This window comes from Drosophila biarmipes, chromosome 2L (genome assembly GCF_025231255.1).
Source record: "Drosophila biarmipes strain raj3 chromosome 2L, RU_DBia_V1.1, whole genome shotgun sequence".
NCBI classification, from domain to species: Eukaryota; Metazoa; Arthropoda; class Insecta; order Diptera; family Drosophilidae; genus Drosophila; species Drosophila biarmipes.
This window is the reverse complement of record NC_066612.1, coordinates 153,904-175,977: the sequence shown is the minus strand read 5'-3', so window position 1 is coordinate 175,977 and position 22,074 is coordinate 153,904. Positions and strand designations below refer to the sequence as shown.

At 47.5% G+C, this 22,074-nt stretch overlaps 3 protein-coding genes across 5 annotated transcripts; 2 read left to right on the top strand and 1 right to left on the bottom strand.

Annotated features, from left to right (window-relative positions):
• Window positions 1-3,471: 3,471 nt before the first annotated feature.
• LOC108036856 (glutamine synthetase 1, mitochondrial) lies at window positions 3,472-6,595 on the bottom strand. The gene is made up of 2 exons (XM_017113229.3): window positions 5,443-6,595; window positions 3,472-5,281 (listed from the first exon to the last, which is right to left on the bottom strand). Exon 2 carries the CDS (start codon window positions 5,272-5,274, stop codon window positions 4,072-4,074), a length of 1,203 nt encoding a protein of 400 aa, XP_016968718.1. The 5' UTR covers window positions 5,275-5,281; window positions 5,443-6,595; the 3' UTR covers window positions 3,472-4,071.
• Window positions 6,596-8,951: 2,356 nt separating this feature from the next.
• Window positions 8,952-15,977, top strand: LOC108036851 (ATP-binding cassette sub-family G member 1). The gene is made up of 7 exons (XM_017113223.3): window positions 8,952-9,424; window positions 12,178-12,295; window positions 13,125-13,314; window positions 13,554-14,387; window positions 14,451-14,619; window positions 14,681-14,781; window positions 14,845-15,977. Exons 1-7 carry the CDS (start codon window positions 9,241-9,243, stop codon window positions 15,343-15,345), a joined length of 2,097 nt encoding a protein of 698 aa, XP_016968712.1. The 5' UTR covers window positions 8,952-9,240; the 3' UTR covers window positions 15,346-15,977.
• A 1,024-nt stretch (window positions 15,978-17,001) lies between these two features.
• LOC108036859 (ATP-binding cassette subfamily G member 4) lies at window positions 17,002-21,775 on the top strand. Of its 3 annotated transcripts, none has more exons than XM_017113233.3 (10): window positions 17,002-17,144; window positions 18,909-19,161; window positions 19,460-19,583; window positions 19,639-19,726; window positions 19,779-19,880; window positions 19,935-20,080; window positions 20,135-20,648; window positions 20,707-20,875; window positions 20,935-21,191; window positions 21,252-21,775. In XM_017113233.3, the coding sequence occupies exons 2-10, from the start codon at window positions 18,957-18,959 to the stop codon at window positions 21,678-21,680; spliced, it is 2,034 nt and encodes a 677-aa protein (XP_016968722.1). In that variant the 5' UTR covers window positions 17,002-17,144; window positions 18,909-18,956; the 3' UTR covers window positions 21,681-21,775. The 3 variants fall into 3 exon arrangements, with proteins under 3 accessions (XP_016968722.1, XP_016968721.1, XP_050741005.1); XM_017113232.3 differs by lacking the exon at window positions 17,002-17,144 and adding an exon at window positions 18,313-18,545; XM_050885048.1 differs by lacking the exon at window positions 17,002-17,144 and adding an exon at window positions 18,815-18,829.
• The last annotated feature ends 299 nt before the right edge of the window (window positions 21,776-22,074 follow it).

Genomic DNA, 22,074 nt, shown 5'->3' with positions numbered 1-22,074 from the left:
GAAAGTTGCTTCGTAATGGTTCATATATGTGGAGATACAATCAGTCCATTTAAATTGCTTAAATACTATGCAAAGAAATGAGAATTGTAAAGAGAAATTTATCATTGAAGCACCCTGCCGGCCGGGTAAACAACTCGCAGCAACCATTCTGGCGCTTATCGAAAAGCCCTTATCAACCGACTTGCACAAAACAAATTCATCGCCCTTTTGTTTACTCAGCTCTATAATCTCTGCCGGTTCTCATCCATTACCGTACATGTTTTGAGTGAGCACAGCTCATCCATTCTAATCGCATTTGTCAAATAAAAGCGGGTCACTAAGCAGATAGCTCAGAACCAAATTCGCAGTATGGACATAAAACCCAATTAATAATAATTACAAATTAAAGTTATGGCAGAGTGTGCCGCAGGAGGCGATTTTTGCCTGGTCTACGTCTGTCATCGGTTTCACTGCGGCGATTACCTCAGGAATCGGGGGACTGAACTTTGTCTGGTTCGATGCGCCAAAAAAGCCAAGGAACAGATCGCAGATCACTTGCTAGACGCGTGTGGGGCGATGACGCAAATATTGCGAATCGCTTGTGCCGGCGGACAGACTGAAAAAAAGCTGAGGAAAGGAATCGGGGCAATAAATTAGGGACGGAGATCTTAGGCCACTCTGGACAACCGGGATAGAACACGCACTCGGCCCCTGTCTTCGGGTGATTCAGTTGGCCATTCCAGACTTCCTTCTATATGCACTGCAGATTAAATATAGCCACCCATCACGACCAAAACATTGCGAATGGCGTGAGCAGTGTGGAATTAGATAAATAGGCCAGATAAAAGACAGCACTCGCCGCCTGTGTTGGCGCAAGACCCCCACGATATCGACACGCGCCATAGATAAAAGGAGGAATCGCTCGCCCCGAGTAAGCACCGGGTCTGCCGCAAATCTTTCCTAATTATTCCGCTGGGCGGTACGTGACCGACTGTTGGCTGGACATCGGTCACAGGACCTGGCGCTGGGTTATCTGCTTGCAGTCGACGGGCTTTATAATCGTCCAGAGTGCTGGCCGTCTACTTTTGATCGAGCCATCAATTATGATTGCCCGGGCTATGAGTAGCGCCATAAAACGTAATCTCAACGAGCAGTTGGTTCGGTCCAATTGAAACAGCTCATAAAAGTAAACAGTGCCCCCAGCAACGATTACTTCACCTGCAGCTCCGTAAACAGGTCTGCTCTGTTTTGCTGCCTTGTATTGCCCCTGTGACGTGTACGCCCAGCATTGCGGCCGTAAATCCGGTGTTATCAGTAGTTTTCCGACTTCCCCCCGCCGCAAGGGCGACTGGGTTTCTTGACCCAGTTTCAGCTTCTGGAAACCGAAATTCGCGACTGCAGGGGGTCTTTATTTTGGGGCTCACTGTAGACACTGCGACGGGCGTTCGAAAATCACGCTCCACAGCCGTGTTCCCCTGCCCCATTCTTAGTGAGTATTTATATATTTATTGCCTAAACATTCAGGGGTGTGCGAGGAACGATTCCCTCGCTGTACGTGGTACCCTCTTGTTGGTTGCATCAATTAGGCCTCGAAAGCATTTGCCTCTTCGCAGAGACAACTACTTTTCTTTTCACCATCTGCGGCCAGTATGATTTATGGCCCTGTGATAACGCTGCCCAGCCGGACTCATTCTGTTGACCGAGTTAAATGGCACGCTGGCAAAGATAATGGCAAGCGCTGGCTAGGCTTCTGCAGCCGGAAGGCCAAATTCGTGGCCTGACTGCCTTATCAGTTGGCTCGGACTTTAAACGCCGCTCGTATAAACTGTTTTATTCAAATGATGTGCTAATGTTTGATGAACCGCCACTCGACCTTTTGTTGTGTGCAAATTAGATTGGTTGCATAATATTTGTGTAGAAATATGAATAGGGCGCTAACGATTGACTGGGGCGTGTTTCAGGAGCCTCTGAGGCCTTACTGCAGGCCTTTTGCGAAACTTCTATTTGAGGAGAACACTTCTGTTTATAAAATGCATTAGCCGCTGGGATCGCGTTCTTAGTTGGCAGCTTATCATACCATTTATGCAAATCGCCTGGTCTCAGGCGGCATAACTGGATCTCCTCAGACCTGCATTGTAAGATGTTGACATCTTCGAACTAGTTTCATGCATACCAATGAACCTGATTCAATTCATTATCGATCTGGTCTATGTTCAGCGGGGCGGAACTCTCTAGTTCTGCGGCCATAACAGGCTGGCGTCTTGATTTCGATTGTTTATGGGACTTTAAAATACCTTTGGGCTCACATGCTGCAGTGGAAAACAGGTATATTCGATATTCGGATTAGAACGGGGCAAAGGAGTGGGCCCAACCATATGGCGGGCTATCTTTGGACAGCGCGCCCCTTGGCCCTTCGGTCTTGGTGGCTGGGACCAACTGTGTCTGTGTATTCAGCATTGTTTTGAACAAACCGGACCGCCTTATCTTTCGCTTTCGACCCCATTACACTTGCGTGTCCCGTAATCCGTAATCCGCGCCCAGAGCCTCGGCAAACAAGCCCCGCAAACTGCACCTCAGAATGTCAACAAGTACGAAAGCACGCCCATGCCAAATGCACTTTTAAAAATAAACAACATTTTGAAAATTTATCTCAGAATCGAGATTATTTATATAACAAAAAATTGAAATCTAAAGTTATCAATTAATAATTTTTATATATAGCGTTTTTTCCAAAATAAGATTACCCTTACAGCTCACATTAAGACAGTTTTATGGCGAGTTTATGAACGTTAAGGAGCATTTTGTAAGTGTGGGGCGGCAAGGTGAAAACTGTTTTTGAAATACAGACAGGCAGAAGGCAGGCCAAACGAGTGAGTGAGTGCCCTCGGGGCGATTAAGTTCGCGACTCTGCTCAATCAATATTTGATTGTAATGGGACGTGGTGGCCTGTCATCAGTAGAGAGCAACTACCCTGCCTTATCAGCTGACCCGATACGTAACCCATCGGTACCGTGCGGGAACATTCCCTCCTGCGTAGCCATATCTTTCTTTCAGGCCTATATGTAGCGGCTCGCAGCACACATATTCTCAGCGCGGGACGCAAGCATTAATCTTCGGAAACTTTCAGTGTCAGGCAGCTGGTTCTGGTGGAAAACTTTCCATTGAAAACAAGGTCTTGCTTTAGTTCGTTTTCGTGCCCCCATGTCACATTTATTTACAAACAAGCTGTTCTATATTTTAAAATTCCGCTTCTCGCAACCACTGCAGCGAGAGGCGTTTGAAAGCTCGCCAAAAGAGCAAATGAAATAGCCTTTAGTAATGGCTTTTGTTTCGTTTTGTTGCAACTTTGCTTTTACTCGAAATGTTTATTTGAATCGCATTGGAATTCTTAATTTTCAGCGTGCTTGCACTAGAGACATTTATAATATAAGCATATATACGTAGAATGCTGTAAAATGCTAGCCAACAGTGAGATACGACCGATCAGAAGCGTCTTATGTGTAGCATATTTATTTTCCTTAAAACTGTCTTCAACAACTTCGTGTCAACAATTAGTTTTACAAACAATTTGAATATGTACGTGCGTCTGGATATGAATGATTAATATAGATATAGTCGAATTTCGGTGATATTCCATTCTTTAACACTACATTTGGATACCCCGACGGATAATCAACAAGTGAGTAAAAACTATTAATTCTACAAAACGTGTCGGCCAAAATCGACGTGAAAACCAGAAATTTTGTTTTGATCTAAAGATAGCGCGTTAACGTACAATGTTATTTATTATTTAGTTTAAAGCAACGATTAGGTATACATAATTTGTAAAATATTTATGGCAGAATATTATTGGGCCCCCATCGCTTTCAGGTTCAACTCTCCTTCCTGTTCTGATCTTCTTGCCACCCACCCACTTTCTTAAATGCTAATCGCACGCTTCTCGTGCCTCGTTCTCCTGTCTTTTTTGCACAAGCAAACTTAATTTTGCTCCAAGTGAATGGAAAAGTAGCCAACTGATCGGATACGCTCCAAAGTTCAATATTATACTATGTACAAAAGATGTTACGCCCGGCTCCCTCGGCCACCTCCAGCCTACTCGTTGAGCAGGCAGGTGCGGACGATGGCGCCGCACACGGCGTAGGGATCGCAGTTGGAGCTGGGCCGCCGGTCCTCGAAGTATCCCTTGCCGGCCGACGCCACGCCACGCGGCACCCGCACACTCACGGCGCGGTTGGCCACGCCCCACGAGAACTTGTCGATGCTGGAGGTCTCGAGACGACCCACCAGGCGCCGCTCGTTGTCCTTGCCCTCTTTGGGGTCGTAGGCCTTGATGTGCCGCTCGTGCTGTTTGCTCAACTTCTCGATGGCCTCCTCGATGGCCTTGATGCCGCCCTCGGCGCGCATCGCCTTCGTGGAGAAGTTAGTGTGCGCTCCGGCTCCGTTCCATTGTCCCTCCATCGGCTTGGGGTCAAAGGTCACCACTACGCCGTACTCCTCGGCGATGCGCTGCAGGATGTAGCGCGACACCCACAAATCGTCACTGGCCTTCAAGCCGCTGCTGGGGCCAACTTGGTATTCCCACTGGGCGGGCATGACCTCGGCGTTGGTGCCGGCGAAATCGATGCCAGCATACAGGCAGGCCACGGCATGGGCCTCAACGAGGTCGCGGGCGTAGACGCGGTCGGCTCCCACGCCACAGTAGTAGGGTCCCTGCGGGGCTGGGAAGCCGTTCTCGGGCCATCCGAAGGGACGACCGTCCACGTCCAGCAACGTGTACTCCTGCTCGATGCCGAACCAGGGCTCCTGGTCGCCGATCTTGTCGACTCCTGCCTGGAACGCGGCACGCTTGTTGGAGGCCGTCGGCTTGCCGTCAGCGTGGTAGGTGTCGCACAGGACAATCACGTCGTTCTTGCCCGGCTTGAAGGGATCGCGGTAGATGGCACGAGGCTTGAGCGTAGTGTCCGAGTTCTCCCCATGGGCCTGGTAGGTGGAGCTGCCGTCGTACTGCCAGTCCGGCAGGTCCTCCACGGCGCTGGGGACCTTGTCCAGGACGCGGTCCTTGAGCCGGATGTTCTCGCCGGTGCCGTCTATCCATAGGTAAGTGGCCTGCACCCGGTTGGCGGGCGTTTCCAGGTTGCGGTACCGCTGCAGGATGCTCTTGTCCAGCGCCGTGTTGGGCGAGTTGGCCAAGAACTGGGAGCGGGCCGTGCTTGAGGTGCGCAGCAAACGCAGCTGCTGCGTTGCGGGAGCCACAAGCTCCTTCTTCAGGAAGAGTCCGGCCACGCGGAATGCCATGATGCTCCTTGGTTGGAGGTGACGAGAAGGACAAAAGGACACGGTTAGTTGTGTATTGCCTGGCAGTGGGGGACGTGCGCAGCAGCGCAGGGATGCTGCTGGGGTTTTCTCCGCCCTCCCTGCTCCTTATGTAATTGATTCCGTGGACTTGTCTACCGCCCAACTCACCGTGCACTGCTCGTTTGTCCACTTTACAGTTATGTGATGCTAAGTAGTCGCTGGCTGGCAGGTCTTCTGGGACTTTCGGATTGCGGGACTTTCGGTTTCTGCTTTTGTCAGTGGCTGCGGAGCGACTGCTGAGCGACTGCTGAGGACACCCGACCAATACGAGGTTTAGAAGGCTTGTGAGCACAGTTAGCGCGACAACATTCACTTTTTTCGTTTCGATTCACTTCGTTTCGCCGCGCCTCGGGTTTTCTTTATCGCGTTGGCGACGCCGACGCACAGGCAGAGGCCTCCCAGAGAGCGTCCAAAAAGACAGCGGAACAGAGTGGAAGTCCCCAAGGTATGCGGGCACCCAAGAAGCCTCTCTCGGAGAGCCCAGCGAGGCGACCCAGAATGTTTCAAGGCTGCGCGATTAGGCCTACTCCCCGTTACTGGGCCCATGAAGTACGTTCATTGATGCACTTCGGGAACAATGAGCACAGGCCAAGCACTAAGCAAAGTACGACGCTATTTAAGAGTTCTCATTATAGAACACCTGCGCGTACGGCGCCGTGCAAACGAGAGATCTATAAAAGCCCAAATATTAAGGTCGGTGTTGTTTACAGAGCGTGTGGGTGTCTTCGTGCACTGCTCAAAAAGTGCACTCAGTACTCAATAGTTAATTTCGCGTTTTGTTTATGTATGCGTTATCGCTTGAAAATTAAATAAAATTCGAAATAAACATGTTGTGTTTGCTGACAACGTCTTAGTGAATATTTTAGTGCGGCAGAAGCCGTGGGTGTTCCTATATCTCCAGACCTCGCTCGCTTTTCTAACTATTCCCCTGCTACTTTCAGAGCAAAGCCACATTTCAATAGCCTGGGAACGCAGATGTTCCACGTTTCCGATATTACAGCATTACAACAACACTGGATCCAAACAACTTGCAGTTGCTGGAGAGAGCAGCCAGGAGTGCATGCGCGCACTCTCCATTTCTCTCCACCTCTTCGGGACAACCTCTCTGGCCGATGGTTCGGGATACACGCCTGGTACAAAGTTCACTGTGTACAATTAAATGTGGCCGATGCAAACCAATAGTATCAGCTGTTATGCTGTTTGTGTTTACCATTTCATGAACCCTGTGGGCGAACCGCAATTACAGAGCCCCAAACGAATCAATATTGATTCCAAGAGTCTCCCTTTGGGTGGAGCTGGGTTTCGGGTCAACTGATACTTCAAGTATTCAGACACGACGCCCGAATAGACAATCGTTAAAGTTCCACTTAGTCCCCTTAGCCACCCGAGGAATGTTAGCGACGTGTGGGAGCAGGCAAGTACTGCCTGCTTTTAGGCTTTGGCCATGTAGAATATGAAGCGCAGTCTTTACATGCAGGGTACATTTTGGATAGTCCGTTGCCCACAGCGCGCTGGCGAACAGAAACAGGGGTAGGAAATTCAACAGCATTCAACTCACCCATGTACAAGGAAGGGCAACTAATCTGCCGCAGTGCAACAATTGGCCGGTTTTCCGAACAAAGCCGAGTGGCGGGAAGCAAGCTTTTTGTTTTGGCCGGCTGACATAACTTGGCCGAGCTTCAGGTTGCCATAACAAAGAAAGCAAGGAGAAGGGGAGAAACTTGTGTTTGGCGTGTGTAAGTGCGAATTTCCACCATAGCACAGCAGCGACTGCATCACACAGTCACTCGTACCACGCTTTTCCAGTTGCGTGGCATCGTTTCCACTGGATGGCCGGCTCGAGTTTTCCTTCGCAAGAATCCACGAAAGTTTTCCTGTCAGCAAAGTGCATATTTGAATGCGGCCTGGCTCGGATAAAGCCACAAAATCGCAAATTGCTAAGTTCGGCTTGGTTTCCGATTGTCCACTGGTATTACGGCCTGCGTTTCAGATTTTCGGCGAAGCCCACTTGTTGATTCGAAGCAGCGGCTTGGGAGGCTTTTGCGGGTGTTGAGGTTTCGGCACCATGAGCAAGTACTGTTGGAGTCAGTTCTTGGAAAACAATAATCTGTGAGTAGCCTAACCAGGAGGGGTCATAAGCAAAATGCACCGCACAAATTAGCTCAACCAACGAAAGCACCTTCAATGAATCGAATTCAACAAGTGATAGAAGAAGCACAACCGGTTTGCCATTCCTGCGAATCACTGGTCTCCGTGATTTGAATTACCCCGAGCTTTAGAAATTTCCACGCTATTAGTCACCGGGAAATAATGTCGATGGAAGCTCACTATTTTAGCATAACTGGCACAGCGGGCAAAACTCTATTCCTGTTCGCTATGGCACAAACACAGAAACTCAACTAGGAAAAATCACGTAAACCGGGGTCGCGCTTTGAAAATGTCTGCCATTTGTGGGCCCACTGCGCTTTTCACTTAAAACCAAATACGAAAAGTACGAAAAAACCGGTTTCTCCTTAGCTGTTTTTGCTACGCTCTTGCTTACACACCAAGTGCAATTGGTTAGACTCGATCGGCTTAGGAAAAATACAAACAGCTTGCAATCTATAGCTAGAACAACTAAGCTGAGGTCAAAAGGTTTGTGGTTCTGATAACTCGTCTCACCCCATTTTATGAGATTAAATTGCAATATAAAACGCCCCATACTGCTCTCACTTCGCCTAACGGAAAACATTCAAACTAATTTATTCTCCGAAACAGTTCTTGGAGCCAAGTTTTAAGGACCTCCCACGCCCCAGAAAAAAACGCGCTACAAATGACCTCATGCCACATATAGTTAGGGAGCTGGCGGCATACCCACATGCCAAACGCTGACCATTAAAAGCGCTCATATTGTCAGACTCGGTGTGAAGGACGGATGGCATTTCTTGCTGCCCTGCGAACGAAACACACAATTACCACTAACGAGTATTATTAGAGCCGCGTTCCCCAATCGAAAGTAGCACCCATTGGATTCCTTTCCCGCACATACTAAATGGTACCAAAGTACAGCCCCTTTATCGGCCCAATGAAGACTCTTATCAGGTGTTGATTGACACCCCTAGATAAGCCCGGCCATAACTCGTGAGTCATGAGCAAGTCCCGGGCCATGAACTTGCAATGTAACTTGCAAATAGCATAAGTCAAACACCTTAGCTTCCCAGAGCTCATTACTTCCACCTGCGATCCGAGGCCATGCGAATCGGGTTGGAACACTATGCTGCCTGGTATACGTCCCCATCGACGAGCATGACTGGCTAGTAAACACTTTCCACAAGGCCAGTTCGATATAGTGGGTGGCATGTTCCTTCGGGTAGGAAGCCCACGAGAAAACCCACGATTAGACGCTTTTCCCAGGTGTGTTCAAGATTCTGCCGAAGAATCCGCTGGATTCAAGAGAGTGGGGTGAGCAGAGAGCCACCACCGCCTCTCGCTCTCACTAGAATCCGAGCCAGAACTGGCGCCCTACTGCCGTCCCACTCTGGCCACAGTCGTCGGGCACTGGGGCTGCGAGAGTGTGTGCGATGGCACGCTCTGCCAGCGGTCGCTTGGATTTCTGGCTTTGTTCCACTGCCGCAATTGCTTATTTCAGTTGCGATCGCGGCGCGAGCGAGTCAAGTCCTACCTTTCGAGAAGCGGCAGTTCCGTTTCGAGCAGACGGGTGGAAAATTTCTCTCCCCGGACAGACGGTGGTGGAATCGAGGCGAGAACGTGAACGTGAACGCAAACCCAAACGGGAACGAAGGGCAGCAGGGGCTGCAGTACTGCTGTCAGAGCCAAAGTTTACGAGGAATACACACACAGCACAGTGGTTGCATTTTGCTTTTAACCCCGACCGCTGACTGGCTGACTGGCTGACTAGTTGGCAAGATGACTAAAAACGATAATGCGAATCTGTTGAACGACAACAGACTGGGCTCCGCCGGAGGGGGCCAGCTGAAGGCCCAGATAGTGCCCGCCCAGCCGAAGACCCTGCAGCACTTGCCCAAGCGGCCGGCGGTGGATCTGGCCTTCCACAATCTGACGTACCGCGTCAAGGAAGGAAACCGGAGCAGTAAGTACCCCCATATTTCACATGTGCACACTGTGCATATTTCCACCTGCACACCTTGGCCCCCACCTCCCCACCTCCCCTCTGCGTTTCTGTTTTCGCCTTCCTTGTGTCTGGGGCCCAGCTCCCGGGGACTGGGTAGTGGTGCTCCCCCACATGGGCCGCGGGAGCTCCTCCTCGCAGTGCTCGGTTGCTATTACGCACTTCCCTGGCTTTAGCGGGTTTTACTTGTTTGATTCAGCTGCGCTCCGCGTCGCGCTGGTTTCTGGTTTCTTTGTTCTTCTGGCAGCCGTATCGCAGTATCAGCGCTGTCACACTGCGAGCAATGGGCAGAACTTCGGATTTTAGCGCTGAGTAACCCGCCGTTGTTCAGTCGGACCCGCTTCCCAGTTACACAAGGCCGGCAGGGCCAAAGTTCAGTGGGTTCCACAGCGATAAGCCTGACAAATACATCAAAATCACATCCAGTAGCCGCGGAGCAACTGCCCTCACAAACGCTTTTCCCCAGTGGGGCACTCAACAAGTTGGTTCGATGCCCAAGCATCTGGAATGCGAGCCGTGTACTGGCGCTTCTCTCTGCACTCGTGTCTGTGTGTATCTATCTTGGGCCATGGGTGGAGCAGCACGGGGGTCACTCGGATCTGGGGCTGCTAATGAGCAAAACATTCTATGCTGGCGGACCGCAGTGAGAGTTTGTTTTTTCTAGTTTGAGTGCTTGTTTGGCCGCGGTTTGTGCTTAATGTGTTAGCAGAGCGATTAGGGTTTTGTCATAACCGGATAGCTAGCTAGGGTGGGGTGGGGGTTGGCACGGGGGGTTGGTGCAGCGGAGGGCGCACTGTATCCGCGGAAGTGGCGCAGTTTGAATTGGTAATGATGGTACGGCTACAGTGCTCCCAATAATTTGGTATTCGAAGGGTACAGCTGCTTCGTTCTCAGGTGTCCGTCAATCAATAAAAAGCTCAGCCGCGGAACCCACTCCGCTCGGTGCGAATCGGGTAGCTGGACTTGCCCCGGACGCAGTTGAACAGAGGCAAGGTCAGCCACCATAACGGCTCGGTGCATCCCGGCTGAGACTGTCAGAGCCTGTTTTCGGCTTAAGGCCGGTGCGAACGAGCTGGGCCGGCCGAGTGCGAAAGTAATTGGAGGCGGCAGCAGCCTGAACTTTGCACAGCCGCAAATTGCCACAAGATTCAAAGGTCGGCCATCAAACCCAATTAAGTCGTTCAGAATATGCGAATATATAGACGTATTTACACTGGCCAGTGAGTGTGCCTCACCTGGCCAAAAGATTTGCAGATGGCACGCCGCCTTCAGAGACGTGCTAAGTTCGTGGGCTAATAATGTATACAAAACAAAGTGGCTGTGGCTGTGGCTGTAGCTGTGAGGCAACCGATGAGATTCGCGCTGTTTTTGGCCAGCTAACTTTGCGACTTTAATGTAAACAAAAAGGCAAAGGCGAGTACCTGCGAGTGTTCTCGGATGCTCAACTATAAGTGCTACTGTACGGGCGAGTCTGGAGAGTAAAATTCACAAAGGCGACTGCACTGGCCTTGGGGCTTGTTTCGCGCAATCTTTTCTTGAGAAAACTGTACGGCGGCCCTTGTCCAATCCGGCCATAAACATCAGAGCTGCGAGATGGCCTTAGCGTCGCACTAACGTTTGTCAAGCGTGGCCCCACTTTTGGTGGCATTACAGCGACTGGCAAGCAAGTACCGGCAGTATTCAGGCTGCGGTTCACTGCGAGACGTTGCGTAGCTAGTGGTTACGACTGCGACTAGCTAGTCGCCATCCGACAGCTGGCAGGTTCAGTGCCAGCTTTCGATGTGAGGCGTATTAAGTAAGCCGACTAATAAAACAATAACGGCCCCTGCAAGAGCTTAATAAATATGAAGTTTCACTTCTGCAGGGGTCACGGTGCTTTCTAGTCGGAGTTATGGCACGCCTAAATTGAAATGTTTCGCAATGGTCGCTTAAGAGCAACTATTAAAGCCAGTTATAACTCCGGTGCCCCACAAACTCGAAGCCAAACTGCACAGCCCTCGATGTTGGTATGCCACCATCTGATCTCGATGAAATGCTTCATCCATCTTCTGGCAAGACTGAGAGCCGGCAAGCAACGCGCGTGCCCCCATGAAAACGGGTTTATTAGCATTTTCCGTAAAGCGCAGATGGCTAGCCGTGCAAATCTATTGGTTTATAGGCATGCGATGGTGATAAGGCACTTCCGCATCTGAACAGTTCCATTTAGACCACATGCGAAATTACCGATGTTGAGGCCGACCATCTTTAAAGTGGTAACCAAAACTAACGAGGAATTCGCTCCCAAAGATCGTTTCGATGGATTTGATGGGGCTGTTTGCTTTATGTAACCAAATTCCGAATTATAGAAGCCCCTTGGGAGTGGCTGCAGTTGTTCAATGGACTCCTGAATCGTTGGAATTCGGTTGTTAAAAGCATCAGTCATACATTTGGCTGAATTCATAAGCCCGAATGGCGGTGGAGGTGGAAGTCGAAAAACTTCGAGGGGCCAATGACCGAGTTATGCCTTTTGATTGTCAGTCTTCGCAAATTTTGTTTACCTATCGGCTATACACTTGCTCGTCTGATGACCAGTGCAGCGTCTTATTTGATAGTTTTAGCGGATCGCAGCCGACTGCCGCACTTGGCTCAATGACGTACAACCAATCAAGCCGCCAACTATTTTTAGTCTCAAAAAGAGATTGGCCCAAACACTAATTTCGTGCCTTTTATTACAGATGCCAAGACCATTCTGAAGGGCGTCAGTGGACGCCTCCGGTCGGGAGAGCTCACAGCCATAATGGGACCGTCGGGCGCTGGCAAGAGTACGCTGCTCAACATTTTGTCCGGCTACAAGTAAGTTGGGCTGGGCCTGATAATTCGCATTCACATCAAGTAGCTGCTAAAATCCGAATCCCCGTCGAATCTGACCTTGCGCCAGCACACGAGAATGCGGCGAAACGAGTGAGAGTGTGTTCATAACCAGCCCTGTATTATCAACAGTAATAATAGCGACTTGATAAGCTCTCTGCCTCCCTTGGCGCTTGAACCGCCGACCTTTCCACGCTCTGCGTTCTCTGTAATTATATAATTTATGCGCGACGCACACTGATCCGATACGAAGCGACTTCCCTTCGCCAGCCCTATCTTTATTCGTTTATGGAAAACGCTAAATTTTGCTGTATCGCATAATAATCATAAACATTTCAATTAACCTGCCCAGTTGTTGCTGTTACTGTTGTTACCAGGAGCGATCAGATCGATACGATCGGGTGAATGAATCGCAGGAAGTTATTTCATGATATATATATCGTACCGGAGTGTAATCAGCACTCCGCTTTGCTGTTTCCTCGCTCGGCATTGTCGTCGTGTTTTATTAGTTTGAACACTTGAGGGAGAATACGCTACTAGCTTGCTGAACTTCGGACTCAAGTTGTCCGATCGCGTGCACATATATATTTTGTATATAAAATAAGTGTCCGCAAAAAGCACGCGTAGATGTGCACAATACAGTACCCGTCCGATTATTTGCAATTAGCTTTGCCCATGATAACAGTCCGATTAAACGATTGCCGAACCTGGAAGCAAAATGGTAAGCCTAGGACTTGGGGGACATTAGGACTTTTGGGGGGATCCAGTTATGGAATCCACACAACTGACTTTTCCTTTTCAATTGCACTTGCAGAACCTCGAGCATCGAAGGGAGCGTCACCATGAACGGCGCCGAGCGCAACCTCAGCGCTTTCCGCAAACTGTCCGCCTACATCATGCAGGACAACCAGCTGCACGGAAATCTCACCGTCCAGGAAGCCATGACAGTGGCGACAAATCTAAAGCTCAGCAAGAAGTTCTCGAAGCCCGAGAAGCATTCAATGGTAAGTTGCGAAGGGATCGAGACAGAGTCAAATAAGTCTGGCAATTAGACAAGTTTAATTATTCAGCTTCCTCTCCAGATGACAAGTTTATTTTTAGCCAAATTGACTTGATCAGAACCAGTTCTGAGTAGTATATTTTGCAAACATTTATTTACAGAAAATCTAGCAAGTCATTGCGACTGAATAGATCAAAAATAAAACCTACTACCACCCTGCTAACAAGCCGCTGTCTCTTCCAGATCGATGACATCTTGCTGACCCTCAGCCTGAGCGAGCACCGCTACACGATGACTCGCAATCTGTCTGGCGGCCAGAAGAAGCGCCTATCGATCGCCCTGGAGTTGGTCAGCAATCCACCCATAATGTTCTTTGACGAGCCCACCTCCGGCCTGGACAGCTCCACCTGCTTCCAGTGCATCCATCTGCTGAAGATGCTTGCCGCCGGCGGACGCACCGTCATCTGCACCATCCACCAGCCCTCCGCTCGCCTCTTCGAGATGTTCGACCAGCTGTACACATTGGCCGACGGTCAGTGCGTGTATCAGGGCAGCACCAAGCAACTAGTGCCCTTCCTGTCTACGCTGAATCTGGAGTGCCCCAGTTACCACAACCCGGCGAGCTACGTCATTGAGGTCTCCTGCGGTGAGCATGGCGACCACACCCGAAAACTGGTCGACGCCATCGACAATGGCAAGCGGGACATCCGCTCGGCGGCGGACTACGCCGGGCTCAAAGCTCGAAACGATCTGGTGAAGGTGCAGAACCTGAAGGCCATTCTGGACAAGAACGACGCCTCAAACGTTAGCGGCAGCAAGTACGAGGACAATCTGACCCTCAACAACGGCTTGCTGAACGGCATGGTCAACGATATTGTCAAGGAGGGCAATACCAGCTCCGCGTTGGTCACCACCAACGAAAAGGGAGACGCCATGATCGACGTGGAGAAGTCCGTCAACTGCACCACGGCCCTGCTCACGGAGGAGATCACATCGCCAGAGCGTTATCCGACCTCGCAGTTCCACCAGTTTTGGGTGGTCCTCAAGCGCACCCTACTGTTCAGCTACCGCGATTGGGTAAGCAGACTTATTAGCACTGAATTATGGCCTGACTTACCACTTCGTTTTCCTAATCTGCAGACCCTTATGTATCTTCGATTATTTGCCCATCTCTTGGTTGGATTCCTGATCGGTGCCCTGTACTATGACATCGGCAATGATGGAGCTAAGGTGCTGAGCAATCTGGGATTCCTTTTCTTCAACATGCTTTTCCTCATGTACACGTCAATGACCATTACGATCTTATCATGTAAATGAAACTATATTGCTTACTACAGCCTTTCGGTAACTAATAATTGTATCGTCCGCAGTCCCGCTAGAAATGCCCGTTTTGTTAAAGGAAAACTTTAATCGCTGGTACTCGTTAAAGTCCTACTATCTGGCTATATCAGTGGCGGATCTGCCGTTTCAAGTGAGTTTCACTAAGGGCTTATGGAGGCCACTGTATCTAATAACTTGTTACTTTCTCCTCCAGGCAATCTTCTGCGTTATCTACGTGTCGATCGTCTACTACTTCACTTCGCAACCGTGGGAGCTCTTCCGCTTCTCCATGTTCTTGTCGGCCTGCCTCCTCATCTCGTTTGTGGCTCAGTCCGTTGGTCTGGTGGTCGGTGCAGCCATGAATGTGCAGAACGGTGTGTTCCTGGCCCCTGTCATGTCCGTGCCCTTCCTGCTCTTCTCCGGCTTCTTTGTCTCCTTCGACGCTATACCAGTGTACTTGAGGTGGATCACATATTTGTCGTATATCCGTTACGGATTTGAGGGCACTGCTCTGGCCACCTACGGGTACGGCCGCGAGAAGCTGAGGTGCTTCCAGGTCTACTGCCACTTCAAATCGCCAACTACGACGCTGGAGGAACTGGACATGCAGAACGCCAACTTTACTTTGGACATTGTGGCCTTAATTGCGATCTTCGTGGTGCTGCGCATCTCGGCGTATCTGTTCTTGCGCTGGAAGCTGAAGACTGTGCGCTAGGCACGTTATTGCCTTTTGTTGTTTTCGGTTCTAAAAGCTTTCTATGTACCTACTATTTAGTTTTCAACAAAGCGTCTTGGGTTCTGTTCTTAACCATTTACCTTTATACAATTTATTTTTGCCTAGTTTTTAGTTGCGAAATTCATATTTTAAGTGAAACGAGTGCAAGGAGATTTCACACCTTAATTAAGCTTGATTCCAGCCGCAGATGTAGCAAAATCTTACAATAATTTAACAATCCAAATCACTGTAGCACAACATCATCGATATAAGAATCGTATAATGAAATAAGTTATTAAACAAAAAACCCACGTTTTTGCCAAAAAAGATAATAATATTTGAATACATTTTCATATGTATTTAACTATTGTTTTGTAAATGTCTGTGAATAAAAACCTTTTAATACACATTTTGTGTCCTTGAACAAATAAAATCCTTGCAATATACATATATTTTTATTCAAGGTACTTTAAGCCCGCTTGTAATTATTTTATACCAACTTTTTAATACAGGTTTATGATAAATCCAGATGGTATTTAAGTGTCTGCAACATATACATATTTTATAATCACATTTGTATTTATAAAGATTGCATTCTTGGAGGAAATAAAGAAATTATACACAAAACATTACTACTACAGGTTTTTATAGCGGAACAAGTTAGGATTATTCTATTGCTTATACGTTTAAAAGCATTTATTCCCTATTAAAGCTCTTCGAGCGCCATCTGCCGGAAAAACGAAACAATAGCTCGGGTTCTTCAACGACCGTTAAATGCGAGCCGGTTTTAAATGATCAAAGTGAGTTTTGTTTCATTCAAAATTGCCAAACAAATATTTCGGATGCAAGCCAATGTTCTATGACGTGTCAGCTGTCTAGAACGTTACGAATGCAGTTGAACATCTTTCACCCAAATCAGCATCTGTTACTAAATACTACTCGAGTGAGCCTTTTTTATAGTTTTTGAGTAGTAATAATATATATATTTCTCATGATTAGTGTATCCGGAATGAGTCATTCCATACTTTGCAAAACATATTTATTAGGTAAGGCCAAAGGGGTATGACTTTGCGATTTATCTCAAAATATAAAAGAGATGTATGTAGTTTCAGCTTTAAAGTATGTTGATAACCGAGAAAAATAAAAAGTGAAATAACTACTTTAAGTTCAAAGTTTCCCAAAAAAATTATCCAAATAGGAGGTATAAAAACATGTCTTGGGAAATTTGAACTGCAATAGTATTCGCCATGCGTTTTGTAAGCGCGGTTTCAATGACTTTGCAATTTATCTTAAAATATATATTTACGTAATGGCAACTTGCATTAATTTGCAATTCCATGCAAGAGAAGAGTTTCGCATGCAATTTAAAACAAATCCCTTGTTTTTTCAAAGTGCTTCACATAGTTCTGACTTGTGGCTACAATCGTAAGCCCTAAGAAACATCATCGCTATTTCCCCTATTGACCAGCCAACTGGAATCGATATAAATAGACCGGCCGTATCCTTTTGTGTCAAGTGCAAAATCTTGCAAAACAAGTTATTCCGCCTCTCTAGCTAAGGAACCAGTCGCTGCGTGTCCACCCAGAAGGGCAGAAGAATTCTGCCCAGGCACTGAGCGTCGCCTCTGTAAATCTAGCATTAACAGTAGCAGTCACTGCTGCGTTCTTCCTGCACTCGCTTTCAGTACAATTTCATTCGCAGGTGCAACAAGTCGACGCCTCCTAGCTGCCGCCGCGGTTGCCGCCATGAGAAAGAGAGTGGAAAGCCAGCGACAGCAGCAACTGCAAAAAGAAAGTGGAGTAAGTGCCCCCTATTGCTCCGCCAATCCACCCTCTCCAGCTCCAATGTCAGTGAGTGGTGCATTTACGCAGCTGCAAATCGTAGAGCTCGCCGGCTATATCTAAGCGCGTTCGTTGAACCCGAACCACTCGGGAACGACTGAAAGAATGTGAGAGTGCTTGCAGGAGTGCACACAAGTACGACAGAAATTTAGACTAGTGTTTACCACGCTTCTAAGTAGCACGAGCAAAGTCTATTATTCAATCGATTTCTGGGTCAACTGAGGGAGTTGTTATCAGTACAAGACTTAAAAGCGCTCAAGCCCATACCGACAATTCTGAGAGCTTAAAATTCAAAGAGCTCGTACGCATCTGCTTTATTTACAGAGAAGCACTTGCCCTGATAACTGCACGAGCACTAGCGAATGTTAATTATATTTCTGAAATGGGCTAGTACTTCTTAGATATACACATACGTATATTTATTCGTACAATGTAGGATGGTTGATCATGTATCACCAGCCGAAACAAAGTTCAACATTCGCCGCTTCAATGCATTTACATGCGCCATTACTCACACAGCAACGGTCAAAAGTGAACAACACAAAGACTCTGCCCACAAGTCGCCTATCAAGTACCCTAGACTCGAGCTAACACCTTTCTAGGCGCAACTTACAGGAGTATTCGCCAGTCCGCCCGCTTCGCTACCCGAGTTATTTTTAGAGGGTATCAAAAAGTGGGGGCCAATGGTCACGCACCCGTTTAAGAGCGACTCACAACTAAATTTGTATTCATACGCTGCCGCTAAATGCTTTCCACAGATAAAGCGATTCGGTCGCGAAAACATGATGCCCGCAATCAGTGAGTCAAGAAAAGATAAAGAGTGAACAGCGAGCAACAGCGTCCAGATTGCGCATCCGCACTGTCCGCCGCCCATCAGCTGGCGTCTCGAATCTCGCACCGGACAAAACTTCCGCTATGGATTGGCCCACGAGCTGATAACACTTGAAATTCTCCGAAAGTTCTGGCTGTGGTGCAGTGCCTGCACCGCGATAAATGCCAATCGAGTGCCCAGTCTCTGTTCACTGGGCCCTACTGAAGCTACTCATCAGCACTCCGTGACATTTGCTCTTCCCCCCACACCCAGATTCGGTCGGCAAATAGCCAGATCTCCAGACCGCCGCCGCTCGATCAGACAGCCAGTCATTCGGTCAGAACTCGAGCAGGCTGTCAGTCGTGAGTGTACTGTGTACTGCTTTCCATCAATTGAAAATCTGAGTTCGTTTTCGGGCTGCGCGCAGAGACATCGATCGCGCATTCCCGGTTCAGTCGGGGAAATGAATTTCATTTAAAAGGTTCTTCGGTCAGCGCGGAATTGATTCCACAACGAAGGAAGGGCGCTATTCCTGATCGCAGTTACGCGTATGTACTTTTAGAAATGCAAATACTCAGGTTAAGCAAAATGAAATTGCCGCTTAAATTTAACTCAACTCAAAGTAGCCAGTGAAACGGCGAAGATAAATTTGACAAACTGGTTTAAACCACGAAACTTATTAACTTTTTTGTACGATGTTGCTTACTAATTGATTCTCATTGTACAAATGAATCTGCGCCATTAAATGACAGCCAGAGATTCCAGTAACACGACCGAATACCGCATTGAAAGGTTATCACAAAAGCCAAACGCTGTGCGAGCTGTAAACTAAGTACATTTTTAATAGTGATTAAGGGGCGAAGTGAAATTTTTAAGTTTGTTGTCAAAAATTTCGCATATCTCAATTTTAGGAGCAATGACATCGGATCGGAACAACGACCCTCTCTAGGAATATCAAGATGCAAACTGCCAGCAGCCTAAGGGGCAGCACAACCTCCCAAAACAGTTCCTTTCAATACAGCAGCGACATTAACGCCATAAGCCTTGAGCCCGACCATTCGGAGGACTTTCGGTCGGTCAATGGACTTAAGTATTTGCCATCCTGGCCTGCAGTGAACTTGCACTTCACGGAACTGAGCTATGACGTGCCCGACCAGACCAATGGTGAGTTAATACGATCTGCTCATGATCATTACGGTTGGGTAATTGGAAAAGATTATATTCGTGTCTGATAATGGGTTATTAAGAATGATAATTGGACAAAATTCCCAAAGTAATTGCCGTTTCCACAACCCGCTTGTTTTCTGATGTTGCAAATGCACATATTAAAGGGCAATTATTCCAGCTAATTCCACATTAGCTGCGCTGAAAGGCATGCCAATAGGCGCAACGTTGCCTTACAATGAATTAGATTAGTATTCAGTGCGATAATTCTGCTTATTTTTTTCGTCCCCTTCTGCAGCTGCAAAGACAAAGACTATTTTGCGGGGAGTCAACGGAATGTTCCACGCTCATGAGCTCACTGCTATAATGGGACCTTCAGGAGCTGGTAAAACCACACTGCTGAACCTTTTGGCGGGTTTCGGGTAAAACGCAACACACCAACCCACTTCCTAATAACCAATTAATTTTCTACACCAGCGCCGTCAGCAACTCCGGTGAGATTTCGGTCAACAACAGTCCGCGGGATATGCGAGTCTTTCGGAAAATGTCCCGATACATAATGCAGGTACGAGTTCTTTCCTAAAATATGTTCGGCTAACAAATCCTTGAATACGCAGACAGATGTTTTGGATCCGCAGTTTTCGGTACACGAAATGATGCTTTTGGCGGCAAACCTGAAGTTGGGAAATGAACTCAATCTTAAACAAAAACTAGAACTGGTGAGATTGACTTTAAAACATTGGCCTTTTTTTGTTATCTCCAACTCTGAGTAGATAGACGAAATTTTGGGAATGCTGCGCCTAAAAGGATCCCGGAACACCATGGCTCCAAAGCTTTCGGGCGGTGAGAGAAAGCGTTTATGCATTGCCCTCGAGCTGGTCAACAACCCGCCTGTCATCTTTCTAGACGAACCCACGACGTGAGTTTACAACAACAATTAAAAGATAAAGTAATGTTATACCAATTCCATCAGTGGCCTGGATGATTTATCGAGCTCCCAGTGCATTGCCCTACTGAAAATGTTGGCCGCCGGGGGTCGCACTGTGATCTGCTCAATCCACACGCCATCCGCTAAAATCTTCGAGATGCTCGACGCAGTCTACGTCCTCGCAGAGGGCCAGTGCATCTACCAAGGAAAAGGGTGCAATATTGTTCCCTACATGGATTACCTGGGGCTGCGCTGTCCAATAACCTACAACCCGGCAGACTTCATCATCGAAGTGGCATGCTTCGAGTATGGAAATTCCTTTCACGAGCCAATGGTAAAGGCCGTTGAAAACGGCAAGGTTGCGCGATGGACTCCTCCATCAGAGGAAGGGAAAATGACACCCACCAAAACCGACACCACATCGGGAGCATCTTCGTACTACGAAATGGACCAGTTTGAAGAGGAGATCAGTCCAAGGCTTTTGCAAGCCAAGTGTAACTGGTGGATGCAGTACAAGTTACTTTTAATGCGAATGCTTACCCAAATGTGGAGAGACAAGGTACGTGCAGTAAGCGAAAGCACAGGAACGCCATTTTAAAATGTCTTTGATTCCTTAGTCGTACATCAAGCTGAAATTCTACATGAACATCGTTCTTGCCTTACTGGTGGGGTCGCTCTACTTTGGGATGGGTACCTCGGCCTCTAAAGCGCTTTTCAATTTCGGTTTCATGTTTACGATTGTGATAGCATACCTGTACCTGCCTATGATGCCAGTGCTCCTATACTGTAAGTGCCTAAATCTGTCCTCGAACATGTATGTCTATTTAACAACACGTTCTTTGCAGTTCCCACGGAAATAAATCTGTTGAAGAGGGAGTACAACAACCAGTGGTACCGACTTAGCTCCTACTACGCTGCAATGATTTCCTCCAAGCTACCATCTATGTTTATTTTAGCAGTTATATACCTATCCATTGTGTACTTAATGTCCAGCCAACCTCTTGAATGGTTCCGCTTCGCCATGTTGTTTACAATAGCTTTTGTTACTGCCCTAACCTCGGATAGTTTTGGCTTACTGATCTCCAGTAGATTAAGCTTGGTGGTAAGCAATGTTGCACCTACTCCTCTCCAGTATGTTTTCATCAGGTCAAATTTCTTTCAGAACGCAATGTTCATGGGGCCAGTGCTCGCCGTGCCCCTGATTCTGCTTTCTATATACGGCATAGGGTACGGCGGAGGAACCTACATATCACCCCTTATGAGGTTTCTGATGCATCTTAGCTACCTTCGCCACGGTATGGAAGGCCTAGTCGCGTCCCTCTACGACTACGGACGCGCCGACACAATTTGCGAGGACACGGAAATATTTTGTTCTTTCAAAAAGTCCAAGGTCCTTTTAGCCTTCCTTGGTTTTGAGAACATGCACTATCTGTGGTCCCTCACCTGCTTGATTGGCTTCTATTTGCTTTTCACTGTCGCAGCGTATATTATGATTAGACAGCGGCTGAAAAAATCAGCAGTCAACCCTGTTTTCGCCTACGTCCTACAGCTGTTAACAAAATATTTTAACTTTACTTCGTACAACTATTAAACATATACCCCGGAAAATGAAAAATAGATTTAAGCGGGATTTCAGTGGACGTTATAAATCTCCAAGTAACAGATATTACATCAAGTCTAAAACAAGTTGTAAGTCGGACTAAAAACTATTTATATGGGCAGAGTGATATGTACAATTAATCCATGGATTAGTAATAGATCCAGGATAAAAAATAGTTTTAGGACACCTTTATATTCATTTATCAATAGGTAATATTTTAAATATAAAATAGAGAAGAACCAAGTTTAGAAAATTTGTCTCTACAGCCTAAAACTATGCTGCCTGAAAAGAAAGCAAAGCTATCAAATGTAAACTGATTAATCAAAGTCCTTTCCTAACCGAATAAAGCTAGTGCTTGTCATTATTGCAATCATTATTTCAAGAA